The sequence below is a fragment of the Nematostella vectensis genome, chromosome 13 (genome assembly GCF_932526225.1).
Source record: "Nematostella vectensis chromosome 13, jaNemVect1.1, whole genome shotgun sequence".
In the NCBI taxonomy this organism is placed as follows: domain Eukaryota; kingdom Metazoa; phylum Cnidaria; class Anthozoa; order Actiniaria; family Edwardsiidae; genus Nematostella; species Nematostella vectensis.
Genome location: NC_064046.1, coordinates 960,024 through 985,127, shown reverse-complemented (window position 1 = coordinate 985,127; position 25,104 = coordinate 960,024). Strand labels below are relative to the sequence as shown.

Here is a 25,104-nt window from a genome sequence, read left to right as displayed (position 1 = left end):
TGGATAACGATGAATACACATCATCAGGGTCGTAGCATGAGGCACGTGAGGCACTCACCTCGGTAAAATTTTGATGTTTAGTGTTTCACAATTGAAAAGCATGAGACAAAAAACCTGCTTTTGCTGGATTTATTATCCAGTGGCTAGCTTTGCCTCGGTAAAATTTTGATGTTTAGTGTTTCACAATTGAAAAGCATGAGACAAAAAACCTGCTTTTGCTGGATTTATTATCCAGTGGCTAGCTTTGCCTCGGTAAAATTTTGATTCTGGCTACAAGCCTGAGAATGAAGAAGTGTTCCAAGAGCTTAACGAGTACGAGTGTGTCCGCTAGTAACCTTTAAAGACAGTTGACAAAAAAAATAGCAGATACATCTAGAACAAAAGAACAATAAGAAAAAAAATTATCCAGGAAGTTCATTCATATGCATCCCTGATAAGAAATATAAAAACCTGAAAATAAGAGTTTAAAAGCTAAGCACAAAAAAAAATTAAGGGAAGATATCAGTTGCTCATAAGAGAATAGTAAATAAAGATAAATAATAACTGCTCTAAATATTCTTATACCATTCAAAGACCATGAGTAGAGAGGCTGGAAAAAACACGAGCAGTATGATAATGCCATTTAATTATTTTATTAATTATTTTACCTTTTTCTAATAATGAGAGAAAACTAAGCTATAGAAATATGCTATTTTTAGAAGAACTTCTTGCTGCCAAATTCAATAAAGTAAATAGTTATTTATGGCATTACCTATTAGAAAACTTGCAAAGTCAAACATAATAAGCACCGATTGGCAGAGAAATAGAAGATACAAGCGCAGTTTGAAAATGTGCAAGAAATATCATATGTGACCTGAAAAACGTTTATAGCTACATCATTCAATTCTTGTACTTTCTAGAAGTAGTTTATCATGGTTACTAACAGCATCAAAGTTGAGTCAATATTTGAATAATGACGAAAAAATGGTTTACCATCGCAGGTGAGTCAAACTCCTTCATGACATACATCACAATTTTTTTTATTTTACTGCCTAATTACGAAAAGATGTCTTTTGACATTTAAGTTGTCGGTGGTATAAACTCAGGCGTTCAGGATCTTTTGGACAGCTTATCTCGAATAAAACGTTTGTAGCAATCGACACTTGCGCTATGGGCTTTTTTTCTTGCATTCACTGGGTCTATTTAATTGCCAAAAACAACTAATATGGCGACAAAGCTCTCAGCTTTGACAAAAACATTAGCAAATAACCGTGTTTCGTGTTTGTTTTGCATCATCTTTTTCAATTTTTCAATTTACACTCTCTTCTCATTTCCTTTCTCGTTTCCACGACACGGCCTAAAACCTAAATGCTGATATATGGCTTTACGACGATTGAGTTTGTTTCTTGAGTTTAGGTCCGTTTCTATAAAATTCCGCTTGCTTCGAGCATATTTAAATTTCACCGAAATATCAAATACAGAAAGTGTTTAACTAGTCTCCAACACAGCACTCTTTTAAACCTTTTGGGGCCAAGGGCTGAATTACGGGAAGGTTGTGTACACATTGGACAAAACCCTTGAAATTGCAATTAAAAAATCTTACTCTTGCCAAGACAGGAGGCAGACTCTTGTCACGCCTTTTCCTGTGACAACATCGAAAACTCGACTCAAATATCACCGAAAATTGAACATTTTACTTCATACACGTAGCTGTTCAAACGCTAATGGAAGAGACGTCGTAACAGGAATCATTATTACACCCCAGTAAGGATACTAATTTAAATTCATCTGTGAATTGTTTAGCAGGAAAACTTTAAGAGCAAAGTTCTGGTGAGAGGATTTAGTGATTTCTAATAGAATGTGCAAAATAAAAATAGGCCCGCAAGGCGTAAATGTAGCTAATGAAGACATATTAGGGACCTTAAGCAAGGACGACGGCGACGGCTAGGACAACGCGATCGAAAAGGGATTTTTCGCGCGTGGCGACCAATAACAATTTAATTGCAATGGAATAAGCAAAACATTATAGTCAGAGGCAGAAAGAAATAAAATAAGGACATTATTTCTACAGCAGCGAATATAGTCCTTGGTGTTTACAGTTCAAACGTCTGCGTCCTCAATTAATCGTGAAACTTGGAGTTTTCACTTCCGTGGCTTTACGGAAGACGGCTGAAATGTACCAAACAAAACGCATTTTCACGTGCTGCTATTAAATTCTGAATCAAATTCCCTTTTTTTCCGTCGGCGTCCGCGTTGCGGTTGCTTAAAGTCCCTAATAGCTCCTGCACACCAATGCAGTAGCTACAAACAAATGAAAAAATTCACGGCAAATTAAAATGCATAGTAACGACAATTTAAAGCACGTCTAGAGTCTCCCGTTGGCATGAATTGCCTAGCCATGGACAATTAGAGAACCTGAAAAACTGAAAAATCAAAAAAACATCTATATCATTCTTTGTGCGAAACTTTCATCGTAATTTTCCCAAGATTCCCCACCCACCTACGTTTAAAGAATCGTAGTGTGGCGAAAAAAGGATAAGGCGGTAAAGACAAGACCGCCCAGTACAGATAAATCTGTATTGAGCGTTCGCTAACGAACCGCATGGGATTGTGTTCACACACAAATTTACACTCATGAGAGCTAACTTTGTGGGGAAGTATCTTTCATCTTCAGCCGACATGACGGAAAAACCTGGAAAACGCGCAATTCCAGATAGAGAGAGAAGATACCATTTCTTACAATGGCTATAGGTTCCTTGTATTGAGGAACGATTTTCAAAACACAAATAACGTGAGGCCGTAGTGAGCATTACCAGATTTTGGCTTTTTAAGATATTTTTTCCTTGATCATCATTGCCCTGTGTATCAGCTCAGGGACGAAAAGCTCAAATTTCAATGACACTTTTCAAAAAATCGATTCAATTAAAAAAAAGTCGCACTTGATATTTTGTTTGCTATAAGTTACTAAGTACTCAGATAAATTCTCCGCCTTATTAGATGTGAAATGGGCTTATTTGAAGCGTCACGTCATGTTTTCCGTCATGTCTCTTCAGCCTAAACACTTGCTCGTACTCTCGAATAGAAACTGTATTCACGGTAGAACACGGTCCCGAAGTCCCTCGATGTTAAATTGCGATTTGAATATGTTACGTCCATTTTGCCATCACTTGACTTCCGTGTTGACAATAAAAACGGTTTTCAAATTGAGTTGTATTTGTATCTCTTCATTCATTTCTTATAGCCCGTAAATGTGTTTGCCGACAGAGTGAGTAATATCCTCCCTTTTATTTAGCTATTCATCACGACCTCACAATAGAAAAAAAGTAATCTATTTTACTGTATGGTTATCCACCCTCTATACGTGATTCTTAGAAGTCAGCTTGTTTTAATTAGATTCTTAGAAATCAGCTTGTTTTTAATAAGATTCTTAGAAAGCAGCTCCTGAGACTGGGAGCTTTAAAACTAAAATTTTGTAATGTAAAAGGCCAATATATTATGTCATGGTCTCCCTGTGGTATCTTACGAAGTTTTTATGGAATGTTATCCCTGTGGTATCGTACCCTTGCAATAGCACTGGTTCGAAACATCACAAGAGAACTGGGACATACACATGGAGAGGCTCTCGGGTAAACAACAAAAACACAGTGGGAAGATAACAAAGCTTTTAACGTCCAGTTCTCAATTTAGAAAAAGATAGGCTCACGAGCCTTCGAAAAAATGGAAAATCGCTAAACCATTTAGCAAGAGACTCATCTACATGCGCTCGCCTCCGTGGGTTATTGTATCACGGTATCCCTGTGGTACCCTACCTGGGGTTGACGTCATCAGCAAAGACGACAAGCTGGTTGTCACGTGGTTTGTATTTAACAAAGTGGAACGACTCCTGGATGTCGGATACAACAATACGTGTTCCCATGCTGTTGATATTGCAGATAAAGTTCGGGAGTTTCTACGAGAAAAGCCAGATCACAATATTATTATTAATCAAACAAAACTCTAATTCATTTTATTATATTTATCAGAACCCTAGAGGCTTCAAGCTTCACTCGAAGCCAAACGAACAAGCGACTGAGTTTTGCTTGTGAACGAGTAAAGTTTGAAACTCTCTGGTAATCTAGGAGTTGATGATACTCCCTGCGTATCAAGCGTTTTTGTGGAGTTTTAGCGAAAATAAAGCAAAATAGAGCGAGTACAGAGATTCGATGCATTCAGATGCAGTGCTTAATTATTTCTCTCAAACACAATAGAAACGCATGCTACTCATGCTAGCAAGCCAATAACCAGCAGGATGGTGACCATCTAAGCTACAAAAACAGCCCGGGACAAAAGTTTTGCTTTTTGTATCCGGCCAGTTGTTTAGACCTGACAACCGAGAAATCATAGACGGATTGAGAGTCGTAGAAGAGAAATTTGTTTCGACGTATGAAGCAAAATAAGCTCGCCAAGATTTTGATCTGATGACGTCATTTTAAAGGTTTCCGCTGACCAGAAGTGTGTGACTACGGACTGACCTTGTTTTCGCATTTCCTGAGCATCTTCTTTTTGCCGATGTCGTAGACCCTCAGCAACCTGCCTATTCCGGCCAGCAGGCGACCCTAGGGGCGCGAAAATGAAAAGTTTACATAAAAAGACACCTGCTTATACTGACCAGGGCATCACAAATGGCAGCACAAGTGCCTATTTATAGTTTTGGTGGAAGCAAGAGGTAGAAATTGGGCTGAGTTGTCGAATGCGCTAGTTAGGCCGCTGGTTTCTCTGGTATCATTAATGCTAATAGGGCGTTGAGGCCATAGAAGGACAGATAACGTGAAGTGGAGGCAGAACTATAGAAAGGTATATGTTGGGCTTCTTGTTTTCTTTTACTAACCTGGAAAGGTTCCAGCGCCGCGGGGACGTCGTCTACCTCCGTCTGAAATAAACACAAATAGTAGTGAGCTCAACACAGCGAGGGACGGACTTTACTTCGTAACAACGACGGCGAAGGCGACGGTAAGGACAACGTGATAAAGCTTGCAGGACATACACGTATTTTAATAAGGGTTGTCACGGCAAATGACAAATGGCGATTGGCAAATAGCAGTTCTACGACTGAAAGTAACCATGCGTCTCGAAGAAAATGGATAAATCAAAACAACTATCTATTGAAGGTTACCAATGCTTGGCTTTGACATTGCTGGACTTTATCTAACACCTTAAATTTCACTAATAATTAGTACCCATAAGCCAGTTACCATTTGCCATTCGCCATTTACACTGAAAAGCTTTAGTGAAATACATAACAATGGAAACAATCGACGTTTCCTTGAGTAACCATATGGCCAAAACAAATGAGAACAATATTTTTTTATCGGAAATTGTTGCGTTGTTTCTGAGCGGGTCGTACGGACATGGGTGTGTAGTTAAAAGGGTGTCGGCTAGTAGTATGGGTGCCCAGAATAATACATACAGAATAATACAGAATAATGCTCAGTCTACCCGAATGATACACGATCCACGCGAATGATGCACAGTCTACCCGAATGATACACGATTCACGCGATTAATGCACAATCCGCACGAAAGCCTACCTTGTGCTGAAACTCGAGCTTGATGCCACCGCTGGGCTGCTGCACGAGTCGATAAGCGTACAAATAGCCAGTGGAGCAGGAGCGAGGGCTCAAGGCCATGTCCTTGGCCGTGCCCACGATCACAAAGGTGTCATCCGGACGCGCGGAAAACGAACACACACAAACACTATATAGGAAAAAAAGACGATCGATGAACACGCGCACACACACACTAAAGGAAAAGAGATACATCTGAACCACTCATTTGTTATGAGCACACACAAACACTAAAGAAAAAGAGATACATCTGAACCACTCATTTGTTATGAGCACACACAAACACTATATAGGAAAAAAAGACGATCGATGAACACACGCACACACACACACTAAAGCAAAAGAGATACATCTGAACCACTCATTTGTTATGAGCACACACAAACACTAAAGAAAAAGAGACACATCTGAACCACTCATTTGTTATGAGCACACACAAACACTAAAGAAAAAGAGACACATCTGAACCACTGATTTCTTATGAGCACACAAAAACACTAAAGAAAAAGAGACACACCTCAACCACTGATTTGTTATGAGCACACGCAGACACTAAAAGAAAAGAGACACATCTCAACCACTCATTTGTTATGAGCACACACAAACACTAAAGAAAAAGAGACACATCTGAACCACTCATTTGTTATGAGCACACACAAACACTAAAGAAAAAGAGACACATCTGAACCACTGATTTGTTATGAGCATACGCAGACACTAAAAGAAAAGAGACACATCTCAACCACTCATTTGTTATGAGCACACACAAACACTAAAGAAAAAGAGACACATCTGAACCACTGATTTCTTATGAGCACACAAAAACACTAAAGAAAAAGAGACACACCTCAACCACTGATTTGTTATGAGCACACGCAGACACTAAAAGAAAAGAGACACATCTCAACCACTCATTTGTTATGAGCACACACAAACACTAAAGAAAAAGAGACACATCTGAACCACTCATTTGTTATGAGCACACACAAACACTAAAGAAAAAGAGACACATCTGAACCACTGATTTGTTATGAGCATACGCAGACACTAAAAGAAAAGAGACACATCTCAACCACTCATTTGTTATGAGCACACACAAACACTAAAGAAAAAGAGACACATCTGAACCACTCATTTGTTATGAGCACACACAAACACTAAAGAAAAAGAGACACATCTGAACCACTCATTTGTTATGAGCACACACAAACACTAAAGAAAAAGAGACACATCTGAACCACTGATTTGTTATGAGCATACGCAGACACTAAAAGAAAAGAGACACATCTCAACCACTCATTTGTTATGAGCACACACAAACACTAAAGAAAAAGAGACACATCTGAACCACTGATTTGTTATGAGCACACACAAACACTAAAGAAAAAGAGACACATCTGAACCACTGATTTCTTATGAGCACACAAAAACACTAAAGAAAAAGAGACACATCTCAACCACTGATTTGTTATGAGCATACGCAGACACTAAAAGAAAAGAGACACATCTCAACCACTCATTTGTTGGGAGCACACACAAACACTAAGAGAGAACAGATACATGGAATCTCAACCACTCATTTGTTATGAGCACACACAAACACTAAAGGAAAAGAGACACATCTCAACCACTCATTTGTTATGAGCACACACAAACACTAAAGGAAAAGAGACACATCTCAACCACTCATTTATTGGGAGCACACACAAACACTAAGAAAGAACAGATACATGGAATCTCAACCACTCATTTGTTATGAGCACACACGAACACTAAAGGAAAAGAGACACATCTCAACCACTCATTTGTTATGAGCACACACAAACACTAAAGGAAAAGAGACACATCTCAACCACTCATTTGTTATGAGCACACACAAACACTAAAGGAAAAGAAACACATCTCAACCACTGATTTGTTATGAGCACACACAAACACTAAAGGAAAAGAGACACATCTCAACCACTGATTTGTTATGAGCACACACAAACACTAAAGGAAAAGAGACACATCTCAACCACTGATTTGTTATGAGCATACGCACACACTAAGGGAGAACAGATAAATGAAATCTCAACCACTAATTTGTTATGAGAACACGCAAACACTATATAGGAAAAAAAGAATCCCCGAACGCAAACAATATAGGAAAACAAACACAAAGAGTCTCAACCATTAATTCAGCATGAGCACACATTATAGGAAAAAAAAAAGACACATAAAGAACCTTAACCACACATTTGTAGAACTTTAACCACTCGTGTGCACTTGAGCCCCTCCCCCCGCCCCTCACTAAGGGCCTGAAACACTAGATAAACACCTCCTGATGAAGATAATGTAAACTATTTGAAGAACCTCCTGGTTCCAATCATTACAGTACTTTTAAAGAGTCTGCTACTTGGAGTATAATAGAACAGGCTCACGCCCGTCACAGCTATCAGAAAGGAGTCCGAAAGGAGTAAAACTATGACAAGGTGTTTACCTGAATGCTGCCTCATTCTGGTCAAGCTGGACAACGTCATGCGTCTCTCCCTGGAAATACACATCTCTACAATCAGTGGTTTCCAGCTTATAACACACGTAATACATGTAGACTACACATCTCTACAATCAGTGGTTTCCAGCTTATAACACACGTAATACATGTAGACTACACATCTCTACAATCAGTGTTGTTTCCAGGTTATAACACACGTAATACATGTAGACTACACATCTCTACAATCAGTGGTTTCCAGCTTATAACACATGTAATACATGTAGACTACACATCTCTACAATCAGTGGTTTCCAGCTTATGACACACGTAATACATGTAGACTACACATCTCTACAATCAGTGGTTTCCAGCTTATAACACACGTAATACATGTAGACTACACATCTCTACAATCAGTGGTTTCCAGCTTATAACACATGTAATACATGTAGACTACACATCTCTACAATCAGTGGTTTCCAGCTTATGACACACGTAATACATGTAGACTACACATCTCTACAATCAGTGGTTTCCAGCTTATAACACATGTAATACATGTAGACTACACATCTCTACAATCAGTGGTTTCCAGCTTATAACACATGTTATACATGTAGACTACACATCTCTACAATCAGTGGTTTCCAGCTTATAACACAAGAAAAAACCAAGGAGTACACAGAAGATTGCATTGAAAGCTAAAAAATGGTTGTGACGGCCTTCATTGCATCATTCACAAGGAAAGTAGAGATTGAAAAAAAAAAACTGCAAGTGTATTGTGCCAAAATGGTTGATAATCAAACGACTGGCAAAAGCGAAGAGCAGGGTGTGTACAAGATCCCGTTCAAGTCACGTCACAAAATTGGTGTGGCGCACAAAGTGAGGTGGAGTGCCACATTGTAGCTGCTCAGGTTTCGTATTGTAACTTGACAAGGTGTTTGCTAAATAAGGCGCATTTCAGCCAATTTATTTAGAAAGAATTTTGTAAAAACCTCCGTTCCTCCTGCCCTTGCTGGCTTTTGTATGATTCCTGAAATGATCTCCCCACCCCCCTCCCCAGGGGGAATGAGACTTTTCTGGAATCACAACAGCATCCCTTAAAATGGGTGGTAAGCCAGAACAAAAGTATTGTATCATGCTAAAAATATTGTATCACTCCCAAATTGGCATCGTATCTTAACACCCAAAAATTGTTCTTAAAAAAACATTGACAGATTCCAAAAAGAAATAGTTGTCAATACAAGTATTGGAGCTGAACTGCTCCGCTCCCCTCTGCTATGCCCTATGTACCAACCGGTCTATACCTCCCTACCCACTATCTCCTCCTTAATCTTCCCATTCACCCTATATTGCATGGTAAGAACAACTGCATCACTATCCCTTACACTCCTTATAGTCCAACTCCACTCACCGTAGCATTATCCCCACAATTACCCTCCCGCCCTCACCCCTGCCACCTACCTCTACCAGTATCACAACCTTTATCCCCCTTTTATGTACCAACCTTAATAGGGTCCAAGACGCGGATGACCGACGCCCACATGCCTGTGCCAGCTTTAGGCGAGCCAAACTGCTGCTCAGACAACTCTTCACTCAGAAACTCTGCGGCCGCTTGAGCCGCAAGCTCCTTTTCTTCCTCACTAGCCATCTCAACCATTTCCTGAAAAATGATCACAATTTTGGCTTTCCGAAAATGCATGTGCAAGGGGGGAGGGGATGTGAAAAAGACTGTAATGGTCGGCTCAAATGGAAAAACTTTGATTACTCTGAGCTTGGGGAACTCTGAGCGAAAATGGCCTGCTAAATGGCCAAGCAATCCCCCCCCCCTTTCAGGCGTCATCCTACCTCTGCCAAACAACCCCCCAGTGGGCGTGTCATTCTACCCCCCTACCTCTGCCATTTGTTGCTTTCTCTCCTCACGTGCAGCATCTGTGTATGTGTTGTGGTCTGTTTCTATGACAACCAGAGTATTTGTAGGACTGTGGATGACAAACTTTCGTGGGGTATACTTGAGAGGTGTAGCGACTTGGTTAAACACAGCACCAAGTTTCTCCAGTGCCAAAATCCTAGAAGACAAAAAAAATACATTCATTAAAGCCGCATTATCACCAGTTTACTTCCGGAGGTCCTACCGAAACCTCAACCGTTAAAAGACAAAAGAATCTATTATAACCCGAGATATTTAACAGGCCATCCGCTATAAATTATCAATCACATCCTCGAAGAAACTTCCAATAGACACACTGCTTTCAATATTTTGAAATATTTTTCGTGTTTTTCATTAAAAATCATCGGAGATTGTTACGTAATCGACCAGAAGTAAACTGGTGACAATGCGGCTTTAAGACTTCTTTGTGTTATTGTCTTTATAGCTTGTCTTGGGCTAGATTCATTGTTCTTGGCAGATTTCTTTGTATTTTTTCACTTGTAAGCAGGATATCTGAAAAACAATGGGCTGGAAGCCCACCCCTAGATCCACCTACCTTAGGGTGTTCCCAGCGATCGCGACAATGCCTTCGGGGCATTGCTCAGAGGAGAACCCAGAGGCATACTCCAGGGTCTCGTACGAGAGAGGCGTGAGGTGGACGCGACTCTGATGGGTGTAACTTAGCCAGGAACGACTAGACATGGCCAGTACCTAAACACAGACAAAACAGAGTGATTAGCAGTGGGGGAGGTGGTGGGGGCAATAGTAGGGTGGGGCTGTTGTACGCAAGAAAGTCATCGTTGGAGTATCATGTTACAGCTAATGTGTGGAAGATATTGCTATTTCTCCTCTTCGCATTTGACTAGTACCTGGTCTTACCTCCTGATAATAAACCTTGTGCTAGAATACACGTAAGGTTGCTTTACATTTCGAAGAGCTCTAAGAAATATCCCACCTTTCCATTTTGTAACTCTACATACTCGTTTTTGTCATCCCCATCTTGCCATTCCACGCCATCATTTATGTTCAACATTTTCCTCCCTTCCAGATTATCTATCCACCTAACACCCACCCCCCCCCCCCCCCCACCCACCACCACCACCACCCACCCACCCCAGGTGCTTTGGTACGAATACCCGCCTTCAACCGAAAACTATTGCTATAAAATTGCCATGTTTTAAATCACCATAACTATTTAACACTAACAAATAGCAAGCACTTATATGCAATTCTAGCATGATAAAGCAGTATATGGATATCAAAGAACAAAAGCAAAGGTGTTCTTACAGCATCAGATCCATGCATTTTGACCTTGAACAATTTCACTGCTTTGGAACCAAGGTATCTGTTATGAAAAAGATATTCATCAGTCAGCACTGTAGACAAAAGAACTGGCATTTTAAGGACATTCATTTTAAAAGCTCATCTAAGCCGCAATATTTTAAACCCTCAATTAGGCCTCTCTCTATCTATTAACCCCCCTTCCCAAAAAGCACAAAATAATATAAGCCATAACAAATACAACCCTGTACCATTAAGGAAAGGGAGAGTCACACAGCACAAATATGTGAAATGTATGGCAATGGGGGCCTGAGCTATCCCTCCCTCCCATGTCCCCTCCTATGGCTCAAAGACCACTGCATCTCCAAGCATGACAAGTCCCCACCACCTGACAAGTTTGCTACCTAATACCACCAGCCACCTCACCTGGTTCTAGTGTCAGACAAATCTCCTGTGACCGTGTCCAGGACAGTTCTCAGCAACACACCATTCTACAAAAACCATTCAAAGATTTTATCATTGAACAACTGGTTAGGTATAGCACTTTGATGTTAGAACATTGTAGCCCAGCCAATGACTACTTCGTGAGACACAAATAAGACACAAATCAAATACTGATAATTAGCTGATCCCCCTGGAAGTGATTTTGGTTTCCTTTTCTTTTGTTTTCTGTCAATTTGTGCTCTTTAAGAACTCTGACTTTATTAATTTCCCTTGGAGGTAAAAGCAAGTGATATTCAACTGAACACACATCTTAAATGAATATCATGAATCATGAATAATCCTTTCCATTTTATGAAGAAAGCAGGAAGTGAAAGGAGAAATATAATACTTGACCTGCCATAATCTAATTACAGTTCCAAGGAGAACTTTACTCGGTTTGTAACTTACAGAGAGGCCGATGTTGAGGAACAGTCCCCCCATGCTGCCCCCCTCTGACTCTGCGCCCTCTTTGCCACCCATCTCCACAATACAAAGAGACTCAGGCATGGCCGGGAGAGCCTGCATACTCAGTGGCGTCAGACAGTCCTGAAACATTAGGGTTCATACAGTCAAACACTGATAGATATCAACAGGGGGCTGGAGATGTCAGACAGTCCTGAAACATTAGGGTTCATACAGTCAAACACCGTCAAACACTGATAGAGATCAGCAGGGAGCTGGAGATGTCAGGCAGTCCTGAAACATTAGGATTCATACAGTCAAACACTGATAGAGATCAGCAGGGAGCTGGAGATGTCAGACAGTCCTGAAACATTAGGGTTCATACAGTCAAACACTGATAGAGATCAGCAGGGAGCTGGAGATGTCAGGCAGTCCTGAAACATTAGGGTTCATACAGTCAAACACTGATAGATATCAACAGGGGGCTGGAGATGTCAGACAGTCCTGAAACATTAGGGTTCATACAGTCAAACACCGTCAAACACTGATAGAGATCAGCAGGGAGCTGGAGATGTCAGGCAGTCCTGAAACATTAGGATTCATACAGTCAAACACTGATAGAGATCAGCAGGGAGCTGGAGATGTCAGACAGTCCTGAAACATTAGGGTTCATACAGTCAAACACTGATAGAGATCAGCAGGGAGCTGGAGATGTCAGGCAGTCCTGAAATATTAGGATTCATACAGTCAAACACCGTCAAACACTGATAGAGATCAGCAGGGAGCTGGAGATGTCAGACAGTCCTGAAACATTAGCATTCACACAATCAAACACCGTCAAACACTGATAGAGATCAGCAGGGAGCTGGAGATGTCAGGCAGTCCTGAAACATTAGGATTCATACAGTCAAACACCAAACAATGATAGAAATCAAAGGAGAACTAGAAAAGGTTAAAAGTCATTTATGTCAGGCAGCCCTAAAAGTGCAGCATTCACACAATTAAACAATTAAAATCCACTAAATCCCTCCCCAAATACATATTCAAAAATTTGCAACACCCCCCCTAAAAAAAGCTAAATAACTGCTCTCTTATGCTGGTGAAAACAGGACTTCAAAAGTATGTCATGTTTTTGATGCTCAAACTCGTTTCACCCTGGATGCAATTTATGACATACCTGTGGATCGAGTGATATAATCCTGACGGTGTTGTCACTAAGACCAATGGCCAGGAAGCGTGACCGTAACTCCCCATGCAAGATGGTACCTAGGGCCATACACTGCACATCGGCAGACATCTCCTTGCGCTCTGTATACTCATTGAGCTGGCCTGAAGAGTCCATCTCAAAGTAAACCACCTCACCACCTGTGAGAGCAATGACGACCTGTCGCTCATTGACAGCAGACTTGACAATGGTCTTTTTGCCTGGGGCTTTCCATTCATTCACACGCTTGTCTGCACGGATGTGTCGGATACCATCGGGGTATATCTATGAAGGTACACACAAGTTGTACTATAATCATAACACTTCTAAGGGATAAACACTGTGAATGGGATGCTTCCTTTACCATTTTTACATTGTCTGCACTGATGGAAAAGTAAGGAATGGGGACAATTTTATCCAGAACTATATCGACCAGTACTATAACCACAGTACTATAACATTCACAGCAACACTCTTAGCGTCACACTCTTTGTGTGACCCTCTTAGCAGGGCTTCTGGAATTACGCAGAAAAAAAACTAAAAATTACGTGGGATTCTTTGCTAAATTAAGGGGAAAATCAATCATTACGCGCTAAATTACGCAGGATTTTGCAATACATTTTTCTTTAAAAATCAAAATTTTGTGGGATTCTTTACTAAATTACGCGCTAAATATCACACGGAATATCAACTGTTACGCCCAATCTCGGCGTAAAAGCACGAAATAACTTGAAAAGGTTAATTTTTTGCGCGAAGATATCTTAGGCAAGTTTTCATTGGCTTCTAGCCACCAGCCAATTAAAAAAAGTATTTTATCATTAGTCCTAGGCATTCGCGGTTTAGCAAAGAACGCCTAGTCATTTTATTTGTTTTCAAAATTCAGTTCCAAATATCGCTCTCTTACGAAGAATATATCTCTTTTTTACGAGAAATAGAGGTAAGAACCCTAAAAGAACGCATCAGCTGTGCACTTAAATGTTTTGTCTTTTAAAATTTAGCCAAATTACGCGGGATTACGTGAAAATTTGTGGATTACACGGAGAAAGCCAAATTACGCGCTTCCGCACAAGCTCGTAATTCCAGAAGCCCTTCCTTAGTGTCAAACTCTTTGTGTGACACTCTTTGTGTCACACTCTGCGTGTCACACTCTTTGTGTCATTACTATGCCACATACCTGCACAAGGGCTTCTTCTCCGAGCTGTGAACATGACAGTGTAGGTGTGGTCCCTAGAAATCCACTGTCTGTCACTTCTTCGACAGTCTCACCGATAGAGAGCACAAGGGTGGCGTTAATGAAGGACACCACAATGTATGCATCAAACTCGTCTGAAATAAACCAGAAGTATGTACCATTTATAACCAGCCAGTAACAAATCAATGGGCTGTAACTATTTCTAAATCAATAGGGTATTTGGATAATTAACATGGAATTTTGAGATAGAGGTATTTCTCTATGCATACATGAAGTCAATAAAAAACAACATTTTTAAAAAATAATTTTCCTGCCTCCACCTAGACACACTTGACCGATATTGTCCCTCTAAGCAAGAGGAAAGAGTGCGCTGCTCTGTATTTTAAAGTTTCTGTTTTTTTTTAACACCCAGAGAATTAATAATTTTGTAACTGTTAAGCATCAATGTAATGTTGCTGAACATGTGAATCAGTGTAATTTATGTTTTGTTGCAATGGGCTCAATAGATTTATATTACTATGATTGTTGTTGTCATTGTTATTTATTACCTGCTGTGGTGTGCTTGACCGTCCAGACAGCATTAGGGTTACCTGGCAGTTCAGACACCGCCATCTCAGATACCTGAACACAAAAAAGTTGATATGCAACTATTTTGAGAATACAAAAACACAATGAAGGTGGATTTCAATTCATCCTAAAATTACAACAGCTCAATTCCACATATTTATAAAGTATCAAATGTACAGGGGAATTTGTATTTAAAAAAAAAAAAATGCTAAGAGATGTCAATATTCAAAACAAAAACAAAACAGTATTGTCATCAGGGGTTTCATTAACTTTCAGAGTATGTAGGCGATGTGGATTGATAAAAAGGGGGTGGAAGTTATTTTATTTTATTAGTTCAAATAAAACTCTTTTTTTAAAGTGTCTGGCGCACTTTAAACTTGCAAAACCTAAAAGCATGCTTATTGACTCTAAACTAACCTCCAAGCCATGCCTTAGTACTCTGAGAGAGGACCGCGAACCCCGCCCACATGCGGCAAACAGTTGGGGGGTGTCTTCATTGGCAAGATCTGCAATCTAAACAAACCAGAATACTATCCATGTAAAAAAAAAAACAAGTTTTCTCTGGATTTACTACAGAGCAAGAGCCTTATTTTAATATTTCTACCATACTTACCTATTAATTAAAGTGCCCCTAGCATCAAATTCCAGTAACTTGTTTTTAATTTTTACTTATCCTGAGATAACGAATAGGTAAAGAGTTTTCATATGACATCAGAAAAAATCTCGAAAATTGACCACGGGCAAAGATACAAGCGTTTAAAAACAGCTCTTTCTTTTCACAAGTTGACCCAAAAAAACGAGCCCATGCACAGTGAGAACAGGGGATGCTTGCATCAAGCTAAAATGTGATAGACATTTTCTATATAAACGTTTTTTGGGGGATGCTAGCAATTATTCGAACAACCCTTCGTTGTGAAAGAAAAAGACTCAAACTGCAGATCGAGGTAATTGAATTCAGGTGTGGTACCCGTTGGGCCATCAAGGCATATGGGAAACTTCACTTAAATAAAATAAGGTATTTATCTGGTACCTGTTGTAATCGAAGCATCGCCTTGAAAATTCGTTAAAAGACAGAACTCGTTTGAAAAATTAGAGATCTTAGAATGATTCAACGAATTTACTATTTTGACACAGTATTAAATTGTAAATAAGCTTTTTCTCAAATAACTATAGAAAGATTCTATTGAGAAATTTTTCCTCTAGCAATAAAAGAATTTGATTCGATAAGGACAAAACAGATTGCACATTTTTGGAAGGGGGTCATTTTTTATAGCGTTGAACATAGGAACTCTAAATTTCATATTAGATAGATTAATGTTAGCAGTTGATTACAGTTAAGAAATGGTAATATAAAACTTAAAAGATTTAGAATTTTCAGGCTTTTCTTTGATCATACGATAGTTGATACCCCAACTTTAATAAATTATTTTGAGGCCTCATAATGATTCAATCCGATTAGAACTGCGTCCCTGCTTTTGTTAACTCAAAATCTAACAAAAACTAATGTTTAAAAATATGCCATTGTCAATTTTTTCGTAAGCACATTTTTCCTTAGAAACACACAGTTTGACACCTATCTCAGAAATACTTTATTTATAATTATACAGATGATTATATTGAATAAGAAAAATAATGATATTGCTCTGGTAACAGGGTAAAACAAGGCCCTAAAATAATAGAAAATTTGCCCTTCAGGATTCCTGAACCTTTGAGGAACACCTGGGGCTTTCAAAAAGTGGGGTCACTTTTCGCTCGAGAGTACGATATTATTTACATTTAAAAGCTGGCAAAACCCCATGAAAAGCTGTCATATGGCAATAAAACTTGGAATAGTTTGTTTTCAAGTCCTAAACTACTGATATATTGGTATAAGCCCGGAAATAAAGAGTTTGATGCTACGGGCACTTTAAATTACCGGTTAAGGAAGCTATGAGGGTTTCAAGTGTTTTGGAGAACTGCCCAACTCAAAGGCCCATTGTCACCAGTTTACTTTCGGTCGATTACCTAACAATCTCTGATAATTTTAACAGAAAACACGAAAAATATTTCGAAATTGTAGAAGCAGAGTGTCTACTGGAAGTTTCTCTGAGGGTGTGGCTGATAATTTAGAGCAAATGGCCTGATAAATAGTGCGGATTCTAATAGATTTTATTGTCTTTAACCCTTTCACTACCAAAACGGCCAAAAGCGGCCAAACGGAAGTGTGACGTTTTTCCTGGAGCGGCCAAAAGCGGCCAATTTGCATACAACTCAAAACAATCGTTCCTCTCCTCCCTAGGGAATTCATGCTGCAGGAAACACGTGGACTATTGTTCTTACGACATTAGCCAATCAAATCCCACCAACTGCGCATAATTTATCATTGTATGAAGTGCGTGAGCGCCGACCAAAAACTTATCAGTCACCCCTGTACTGCAAACATGGCGGAATCTTTAGCGATCGATGCGAGCGAATTTAGAGCGATTTTTGGTGTTAATCCTGACGAGAATGATGATGTAAACAATTCTAAAAATGAGTTTCAGGGTTTTGAACTTTCTTCTGAGGAAGAAAGCAGTTCTTCTGAGGAAGAAAGCGAAGACGAGAGCGACGAAGATAGTGTTGAAAATTGGTCGGAGCAACTCACGCATTTCGACCTTGAGGACTTCACCGGGCAACAACGGTTGAAGAAAACGGTATCAGAAGATGCAAAAGCTGATGTTTTCGGATGAACTTATTGGTTTAATTTCTGACGAAACTAACCGATATGAACAATTTATTATCGGGCAGAAGGCCGATAGAGAGGCACGGCTGGCGAAGTGGAAGGACGTCACTCCCGACGAACTCCGCATGTTCCTTGGGGTAGCGCTCGTGATGGGAATTAATTCCTTGCCACAGCAAGCCCTTTATTGGTCTCAAAACGCCCTATTTGGAAACCTTGGGATTCAGGACGTGATTCCCAAGACAAGGTTTGAAGAGATCGCCCAATTCCTGCACTTCAGCGATCCGAACAACGAGCTACAACATGGGGACGCCGATTACGACCGTCTCTTTAAAGTTTGCACAGTACTGAGTGATGTCTTAAAAAATATCCAGCAAGCTTACGAGCCCTCAAAGGACAAATCAGTCGATGAGGGAATGATTGCCTTCAAGGGAAGACTTTGCTTTCGCCAATATATGCCTGCAAAGCCGATGAAATACGGCATAAAAGTGTGGATGGCGGCCGACGCGAACAACGGCTACGTGTGCAACTACAAAGTTTACCTTGGGCAAGAAAACAGACAGCGTGTCCATGGACTCGGCTATGATGTGGTTATTATATGTTCTATTTATATTTTGTGTCTAAGATAAACAATAATCTTGTAAATGATGCAAAATTTGAGATCATTGGTAGAGAAGATGGCGCGAAATTTGAATTTTTGTATGAAATTGTAAATTCAAATCATTATAGCTCTAAGCAATAGTGGCAAAAACGCCAATATTTTGGTTCATTATTCTTTACAATCTGCCTCCAAAACCTACTGAGCATGCATGTTTTGTTTTGGTGTGTAAATTAGTGGGGAATGCTAATTAGGCTCCAGGAACAGCAGGATGTGACACACATTGGGCTTCAGTAGTGAAAGGGTTAATGGTTGAGGTTTCCGTCAGACCTCCGGCAGTAAACTAGTGACAATGCGGCTTTAACTCAAGGTCATTTAAATGAGTAATTTAGTTAAAGAGGAAATGGAAGCTGAATGGGTGAACAAGTTTCGCCCTGCTTCTGGCTACTTCTGGCTACCGGCATGTCTAGGTCCCTGACAAAACAAAAACTTGAATAGATTACCTGGCAGTTCATTATTGGGGCAAGGCTTTCCAGCTCATCCACCAACACCAAGTTCTTGAGTCCACGTGGCTGGAAGAAGAAGGTTGTCCCCTCTTCCAACTCCATCGTGCTTGAAAACTCCAGCTCATCGTCGTCATCTCCGAGATGGGCAATCTGATACAGGTAGCTGCATAACAAAAGTTTGCCTTTAAATATTACATGGATGTTTTAATGTAAGAGAACTCATGGTTGAGTTCTGGTGGTGAAGTGCCATCTTCATTAACAGTGCTTACCCAATAACTTAAACTCATAATTGTATGAATTGTAAAATGTGTTAGTTTGTCTCTCTGACAGATAGTCTGCAGCACATAAAGCACAGGTGAAGATGTACATATAAAGCCTTGCAGTGCATAAAAATAAAACACTTTTAGTAGGATTTAAGCCATATACAGTACAATGTTCAATGGCATTCAAAAAACATTTTTCTTATTACAGAGTTAATGCAACACAACTTATCAATTTTTATAAGTTTTATACTAAAAGCTTTATTTTGGCCATGGCTGCTTTCTGAAAGCCTTTATCAAGCTAATTCAGTTGTGCGTTACTTACTGATTGCCGAACTCTGATGCCGTGAAGAGGAAGCCAGTCTTGAGGACACACATACTGACAGCTGGGGGGACGGTATCAAAATACTTCATGCGGATTTCTGTAACCTGGAGTAAAGGAAACAAGGATCAGTGTGTCATCTGTCTGGACAGGCTCCTTAAAGTAGTTTTTCTTTCAATGTTCAAAAATACAAAGAAAACATACCATGTCTTCATCAGTCTCAAGGGTTATCTTGAAGATGTCGCCCTGCTCCGTTTGCACCAGGAAGAAGAACATGGACTGTGGGATAAACAAAGAAATATTGGCCATACAGCTATCTTACAGAAATCTTTGAGTTCAGGAACAATGATCATAAGGTCTGAGAACAGATGATCATAGCAAAAGAGCAGGTGACCATAAGAATACTAGAATGGTTATAGGATACTGCAAGAGATAATCATGGCACTATTACAGAGAACATACTGCATAATGTACAAGAAAATGTCCAAGAAAACATAAAGTCCACATTTCTAGACTGCTTTACCTTTGTCTTGTGTGTGGCTGAACATATAAAAAGCATCCCTCTTTCCGGGTCATCCAAATCATACTGAAATTGATATGAGATTGCTTATGAGATTTTTTGGGATCAATCTACAGTATGTCACCAAAGCAAACACTATGAACAGTTTTTTACCTTTCTCCTGGGGATGGGCATTCTGATATCAGGCTGATCGCCAAAGTTTTTGTAAGTAAGATAATTCTCTGAGCAGACTAGAACACCACTCGGACCGTCACTTCCTCCAGGCACTATAGTAAAGGGACACATGACATCAGCACCACACACTTTTAAGTGTGTTGTTAAAAGGTGGCACGCCGAGGTTGTTTTGGCTAAACAGCTTATATACTATGTTCCCTACAGAAGACTCATTTTCGGCGCGATTTTCGTTAATATTTCAGATTTTATTAATACATCTATGCTTTATCAGATTCCGCTAGATTCACTCTTCTTGGAAATCAAATTATTTTTTGTCATGCAAGTTAAAAGGAAGCAATATTTATATATTAAAATAAAAATCTCGAAATCTGCACGATGAATTTTTTTCTAAATCTACAGTAACACCTAACAATACTCCAACTTGAAGCACACGAATTTTTGGCTTAAAACTGACCTGTCAAACTTCGCGATTGATGAATCTTCATTTCACGCCAAAATTGTCCTTGCAATATTTGAAAAAATAAATGCACTCTTGCCTACAAAGATCCATCCCCGAATTTACGCCCCATGCTAAGCCCAAACCCTAAAGCAACTTGTGTGAGAGGGGCAAGAGGACCAGTGTTGCACAAGAATAAATTTCAGATAGTCAATTCGAGAGTATTTTCGTTAAGATAATTTGGAAACTTAAAAATTCACAAAAATTGAGCCGAAAATGAGTCTGATATAGGGAACTTAGTAAAAGCTGTTTAGCCAAAACAACCTCGGCGTGCCACCTTAATTGATGACACAGAAATAAGCAAAACAGAGAGATGGACAGAAAGACAAGTAACAAAAGACAGACAAACCAACAATAGGACAGACAGAAAGACAGATGGTCAGACAGAAGGACAGACAAGCAGATAACACAAACATACTAAAGGACATAAACATGCAGTACAAATTGACAGACGGACAGACGGACACAAACAGACAAATAGATGGACAAACAGACAGATGGACATAAACCTACAGACACAAATGAACAGATGGACACAGAAATCCAGGTGGACAGACAGACACATAAGTAGTGTACCAGCAATCAGAAGGTTTCCATGCTCCTCTAGGGGCTCGCTGTACTTTCGGACCACATGGTTAAGGCCAAGGTCAAGTTCATAGAATGTTAGAGTCTGTTGTGTTGTCTGAGCAGCTTCTCCTGTATGATCGGTATCAGCTTCCTGTGAACACAAACATCACAAAGAATCAACTGATATGACGCTTCCAATAAGCCCATTTCACATCAAACAAGGTGGAGAATTCCTCTGAGTACTTAGTAACTTATAGCAAACAAGATATCAAGTGCGACTTTTTTTAAATTGATGCCACTTTTTGTAAAGTGTCATTGAAATTTGAGCTTTTCGTCCCTGAGCTGATACACAGGGCAATGATGATCAAGGAAAAATTATCTTAAAAAGCCAAAATGTGCACTTCAGCCTCACGTTATTTTTGTTTTAAAAATCAGTCTGTTATACAAGGAACCTATAGCCACTGAAGAAATTGTGTCTTTTCTCTCTATCTGAAATTGCACGTTTTCCAGGTTTTTCTGTCATGTCGAATCAACGTGATTAATATAATTGTAGTTACAGTAGCTGTTAAGAACAAATGGCTTGGGGTGTTCATAGCCAAGCTTGTGTGCCAAAAAAAAACATGGGACAATTTGAGGCTGCAAAAGTTCCTATGAGATCCAAGCAAACAAGGAGATGGCTTGTGAAAATAATTCATGCAAAGTGCCACATTGTTTTAAGCAGGCCTTACAGATATATACGACCCACAAATCAACCAATGAGGTCATGTGTCATGCTGTATAATAATGTGGAATACATACCTCATAATCCATCTCCAAGCAGGCAAACATGGGGTTCTCAAACCCAGCGTCCACCCCCACCATGTGGTACACAAGGGTATGAGACTTGTGCGCCTCAAGGGGGGAAGAGATGGTCAAGCGTGCGGCACTGTCTCTGTTCATTATGTACACAAGCTTCTGTTTCTCTATTGCACCTGCAAAACACACATATAAATGTTATTTACCAGCTAGGAGGTCTGTATCGTGAAATACTGTGACCAAGGTTAGTATTATCAAGGCCGAGGTCACGGTTTTCACGATACGAAACAGCCCTTAGCTGGGGAATAACATATTTATTTTTTTTCCTCAATAGATTTTCCAACTTTGTTTTCCTTACAGGCTTATGGTTGCACGAGGCGAGGTTTTGCTTCTGACTTTTGTTGATGTTCGTAAAGAGATTTTGTTCGTTCATTATCATTCAATAAACTCCATTTTGTATTTCTACACAACGCTTTAAATCCTTCAGAAATACAGAACCTCCAAAGAAGACATTCCCTGAGTTTTGACCAACAATTTTGTAAAATAATTTAGTCCAAATTGATATGTCGTTCTCAACTCGAATTGATTGTAGAAATGTCTTCTTTTGCTTTAATTCTCCACAGACTATAAGATATATTCACTAAAGAACTTCTATTGAATGTGGATACCTTAAGCTTGTTATGAAGGTAAATTCCTAGAGTGATTTGTAGTTTTTCTACGTATGAAGAGACAATTTACTGCCTTTTTTATTCCAAATTAACTTACAGAAAACTTGAAATTGTCGCAAGCGTTGCAAAATCATTATGGCATCATTATGATTTAAGTTTTATTTGAAGTAATAAAATAAAATAACTTCTACCCCCTACTTTACAATCTCCACTGTCTACTACGAAAGTTGACAAAACCCCTGATTTATTATTTGCCTTTCATGTCAGACAACAATTTGCACCAACTGACTTTCAGGTCTGTCTTATTTGGTTAAGAGGGCAACTTGTTCTTACGCAAAATCAGGTTAACCATATTTATTCAGCCAATAACACATGATTAGTTGAATCTCTTAAGTGTCTGTCCTTTTTTTCTTGTCAAATCGAGTAAAGTCTTTTTTACAGCACTTACCAATCATAATGGCACGCCCTTTAGGGTCTGCTGCTAAATACTGCCCAGGTACAATACGGCGGCATCCACTCTTGCCAAAAGTCTCCTGGTGAACCTGGATGGTGCAAATGATTGTATTAAAATATGTTATTAATTGCTGTGAAGTTTGACCAGGGAAACGGTCTAAAAATGTGCTATAAACACTGGAAACAGTAAATTCTTAAATAAAAACAATTAATAAAAAGCAATAGCCAACAAGAAGCTACTGCTGCAAAAAGATTTATATGGCTTTTCAGCAGCTTCATGAAAGTAAATAGTGATTGAACTTTATTCATATCACACACTTTTTTATATTAGATGTCATAGTATGTAGTTGGATAGTAATAGAATCAAAAAGCCCAAACTGTCGTGATCTCGTATCAGAACAATGAATACAATACACCTAAAACTGGAATTCGAATTCGATAGTAAGATTCATTTGTATAAATCATCAATAAACTACTTTCTTCACCTTTTCAAAAACATTTTTGGAAGGAATGTACTCTAGGATAACAATTCGCCCAGAGTCACTGCCAACCACAATAAAATCTATAAAAAAAAAACAGAAACAAAGTTTTAATTGCTAGTGTCCAATAAGCAAGCAAAATATTTTCAGAAGTCAATAAATATTTGTGTATACCTTTTGATCCTCCAGTCAGTCTAAAAGCGATAAGATCCCGCACAATGCCGAACATCTCAATGGCAAGCACCGGGAACACCTTCCCTGTGTTAGGATCTGTCCTCAGGAGCTCAATGAACTTCCCGCGAGACACCACAATCTCCTGCTGCTTGGTGCCTGAAAAGTTGCCATGAATGGTGTTGTTGATGGCAGAGGCCCGTTGTAACGTCAGTGCGTAGAGATGCATTGTGCACTAAAAGCTGAAATAAACACAGAAACTTTCTTTGAGTCAGGGAATTATGGTGTTTGGATTGATAATTATTTTCTTACTGAAAAGAACCGATTTTTAGAAGGATTGAGACTATCAAACTTTGAACTACAACAGGCAACTTTTAAGGACAGTATTTAACAGTTCTAGTCTTATTTTGGTAATACAGTAGAACTTTATGAATAACACTAGTTTGGAACTACTATTATTGTCTGCTACAGACAAAATCTTGAAAATCAGTCCTGTATATGCCAGTCCTATTAAGGCCAGTTCTGTATTTGTAAAGATGTTCCTATTTCATGCCAGTCCTGTTTAGGCCAGCTCTGTATTTTTGAAGATGTTCCTATTTTATGCCATGAGATCTCGTAACATGTCAAAACTGCTTTTGCAATTTTTTTAAGATCTCTAGGGCAAGTACAGTATTTAAGCTTCACTTCTATAATTTCAGATGATTTTAACTAGATTTATATTTGCTTTTGGATGATCTAACAGCTCCATCGTATATAAATGTATAGTTTATAAATATAGTAGTTTATAAATCTAAAAATGTAGTAGTTTGATTTATAGTTTACACGTGTTTTTTATAGACTGCGAGTGAATAGCAGTTAGGCCCAACACGACACCACACCGCCTCCATGTGAGGCGATTTTAGGCATTCTTTCATCATCACATAAGATCTTAGCCTAAAATCAACCGACCATTGAGGAAACCGGGAATATCTTCCTGCATGGTATATTTGGTGCGTCTCAAAGCAACGCACGTTGGTGGAACGTCAATTTGCTTCGAAGACTAGAATGAGCAACCAAAGACCTCCAAATTAACTCACCTTTTCAATTTTTCGCGACAACACTTACTTAAGTGCCAGATAACAGCTTTGTAGGTCCAGATTATATGAAACGTGTAGAAATCAGAGCAATTTGTGAAGTTTTTTCAAGAAAACGCCGCCATCTTGATTTAGCTTGGGTGGCCAGCGGTAGCTAAAGAATGCGCATGTATGGAACTCATTGCTTTACACAGGCATCCCACA

The 25,104-nt window shown here is 39.3% G+C and overlaps 1 protein-coding gene across 2 annotated transcripts in view; it reads right to left on the bottom strand.

The window, feature by feature from the left end:
* LOC5521500 (splicing factor 3B subunit 3-like) overlaps positions 1-25,055 on the bottom strand; it is a 35,094-nt gene extending 10,039 nt beyond the window's left edge. The window contains exons 1-26 of one of the 2 annotated variants that reach the window (XM_048721196.1): positions 24,904-25,055; positions 23,831-24,069; positions 23,663-23,739; positions 23,173-23,266; positions 22,060-22,232; positions 21,271-21,412; positions 20,178-20,290; positions 20,028-20,090; positions 19,709-19,783; positions 19,508-19,611; positions 18,920-19,085; positions 15,538-15,633; positions 15,102-15,174; positions 14,536-14,687; positions 13,335-13,646; positions 12,164-12,301; positions 11,699-11,763; positions 11,279-11,336; positions 10,548-10,702; positions 9,956-10,130; positions 9,569-9,724; positions 8,065-8,114; positions 5,547-5,712; positions 4,847-4,888; positions 4,491-4,574; positions 3,789-3,928 (exon numbers count right to left, since the gene is read on the bottom strand). In XM_048721196.1, the coding sequence (XP_048577153.1) occupies positions 3,789-3,928; positions 4,491-4,574; positions 4,847-4,888; positions 5,547-5,712; positions 8,065-8,114; positions 9,569-9,724; positions 9,956-10,130; positions 10,548-10,702; positions 11,279-11,336; positions 11,699-11,763; positions 12,164-12,301; positions 13,335-13,646; positions 14,536-14,687; positions 15,102-15,174; positions 15,538-15,633; positions 18,920-19,085; positions 19,508-19,611; positions 19,709-19,783; positions 20,028-20,090; positions 20,178-20,290; positions 21,271-21,412; positions 22,060-22,232; positions 23,173-23,266; positions 23,663-23,739; positions 23,831-24,056 (3,095 nt within the window). In that variant the 5' untranslated portion in view covers positions 24,057-24,069; positions 24,904-25,055. The remainder of the gene's footprint in view (positions 1-3,788; positions 3,929-4,490; positions 4,575-4,846; positions 4,889-5,546; positions 5,713-8,064; positions 8,115-9,568; positions 9,725-9,955; positions 10,131-10,547; positions 10,703-11,278; positions 11,337-11,698; positions 11,764-12,163; positions 12,302-13,334; positions 13,647-14,535; positions 14,688-15,101; positions 15,175-15,537; positions 15,634-18,919; positions 19,086-19,507; positions 19,612-19,708; positions 19,784-20,027; positions 20,091-20,177; positions 20,291-21,270; positions 21,413-22,059; positions 22,233-23,172; positions 23,267-23,662; positions 23,740-23,830; positions 24,070-24,903) is intronic. The other variant, XM_048721197.1, reaches the window with a different exon arrangement.
* Between the last annotated feature and the right edge of the window lie 49 nt (positions 25,056-25,104).